This window comes from Tupaia chinensis, unplaced genomic scaffold (assembly GCF_000334495.1).
Source record: "Tupaia chinensis unplaced genomic scaffold, TupChi_1.0 Scaffold141490_1, whole genome shotgun sequence".
Lineage (NCBI taxonomy): Eukaryota > Metazoa > Chordata > Mammalia > Scandentia > Tupaiidae > Tupaia > Tupaia belangeri.
In genome coordinates, this window is record NW_006201352.1 from 2,421,312 (window position 1) to 2,423,401 (window position 2,090).

General features: G+C 40.6%; 1 protein-coding gene across 1 annotated transcript in view; it reads right to left on the minus strand.

The window, feature by feature from the left end:
- Nucleotides 1–831: 831 nt before the first annotated feature.
- The window catches only part of EVC2 (EvC ciliary complex subunit 2), a 209,103-nt gene continuing 207,844 nt past the window's right edge, over nt 832–2,090 (minus strand). Inside the window, exon 22 of the mRNA XM_006163194.3 lies at nt 832–1,495. Coding sequence (XP_006163256.1) covers nt 1,225–1,495 — 271 coding nt within the window. The 3' untranslated portion in view covers nt 832–1,224. The remainder of the gene's footprint in view (nt 1,496–2,090) is intronic.

Genomic DNA, 2,090 nt, shown 5'->3' on the forward strand with positions numbered 1-2,090 from the left:
CAAGCACTTTGTAGATTGCAAGGACTCATACCAGTGGTCAGCAAAAAGTTCCATGCAAAATGTGTATTATGAACAAACTATGCACAGATTTCAAATATTTTTTGTACCAAAATAAACTTGTACTTTAATATAATTTTTCTAGTTTTTTTTTTTTTGAGGTCCCCTCTTACGTGGTTTATTTCTCAGCCAGCAGTGAGTGCTGTTGTGTCCATTGGGCAAGGCCAGGAGAAAGCAAAAGGATTGGGGCCATAAGGTGTGAATCTTGATTTTGTTACTTATTAGCTTAATGATCTTGTAAAGCTTACATTACCTTCTTAAGCCTCTGAGTTCCCTAACTTATAAAATGGAAAAAGAACTCTGATTTAATTGGCAAAGGTATACCCCAGTGGCAGGCATATTTTCTGGCAACTGGAATGACAGAGGGAAAATCTATCACCCAGTGGGAAGCCAAAACACAAGAAGTAATTAAAGGCACTGTATGTCTCCACTTAATGCATACCGAGTGTCCGCACTCTATGACTGAAACTAATTGACTAAAGGATATAGAAACACAGTATGTAGATGTAACTACCAGATATAGTGTGTGTGCAAGAGGAGGGTCTAAGGAAGGACATTTAGAAGAAAAATAGGGAGGCAAGCATTAATGGCACAAAGAAATGTGGTATTATCTGTTGAAGATACTTTGTAGTTTTATCAACTGTACTAGGGAGAAAAATTCACCTGTTGAAATATCCATTTTGTAAGCCAAATAATAATGTGATTGAACGTACAAAAGAAAACGAAATGAAAAAAAAATTTTAAAAAGGTCCAAAACAAAAGAACTTGGTGCAAAACATTTATTTTTAAGAGGTTCCTTTATAAAATAGAATATGGAACAAATGTAAACCATAAGAACAGGGGACTTTGCCTTTGACACACAGCCTGTAATTGACATGAGCAGATGGTGAGATATGAAGGGGGGAGGGGGGGGGGGAGGGCGGGGGGGGGGCAGGAATTTCCTGCAGATTTAAAGAAATAGGTGTTCAAATCTCTCTGATGCAGAAGAGAGTGGGCTATCTGGAAATTCCAATTAAACTGAGTCCATGAAAATCAATGTGTGTCAGGGGTGCCTGTGTCTTACGCATGTGCAATTTATGTAGTGCAAGTACATTATAAACACACACAGGTGGGCAGAAGAAAATAATCTTTCTGTCTTCAGATGCTCCCGTGGGGTTTTCCCTTGGGCTAGTCCTTGCCCATGGCCCTGGTGGCCTTTTTGGTATTCAGGAAATTCTTCTTCTTTTTTCTGGAAGGAATGTGCAATGAGATCTCTGGCTCTTTTGGGTTTCTGAATATAAAGAGCTTTTCTCCTGTAGTTAATATGTCAATAGTTTCTGCCCCTACAATAGGTACAGGGGCCAGTTCGCCAATGGGCTCCAGGGACAGGTGTGGCCAACTTCCTTTTCCAGAGAATAACATTTTCTCTCTGAGAGGGAGACATGTCTTCTTTAATATGCTAAGGAAAAAACAAGATCGAATTCAGTATTTTTGGAAACTGACCCTGGTAAGTATTCTAATAGAGTTCTCTAAGAGAATCCCCTTAGAGACTTGAGGTCCCCAACCAAGTGCTATTTTTAGAAGAAGACTTTTTCCTCTTTGGTCTCCAGATTGCCCAACAGCAGTAGACGCCTGTGGCAGTGGGGTGTTGTAGTCTGCTCTTACTGACTCATGACTTAAATTTTCATCATCACATTAGTGGCTTGACATGAGCCAAGATGAGAGTGCTTACACCATGGAAATTGGCAAATACCATAAATCAGAGCGCTCTATCTCTCTCTCTCCCCACCAACTAATCATTAAACATTTATGAGAACATGATTGCCCATGGACCTCACACTAAAAGCAAGTTGGTGAAACCTGAGTACAAGACAACAATGAGACATTAGGCCTAATGTATTTGGGGACCAGCAATTGTTCGTAATGGCTATGTTGCTGGATTCCCATGTAGTCGACCACAGTTTGAGTCCCGGACCTGGTGGCTTAAACTTACGCTGGGCACGTGTATGTGCGTGCCCAAGATCCTGAGAGGAGAATGAAGGAGAAGGGATTGT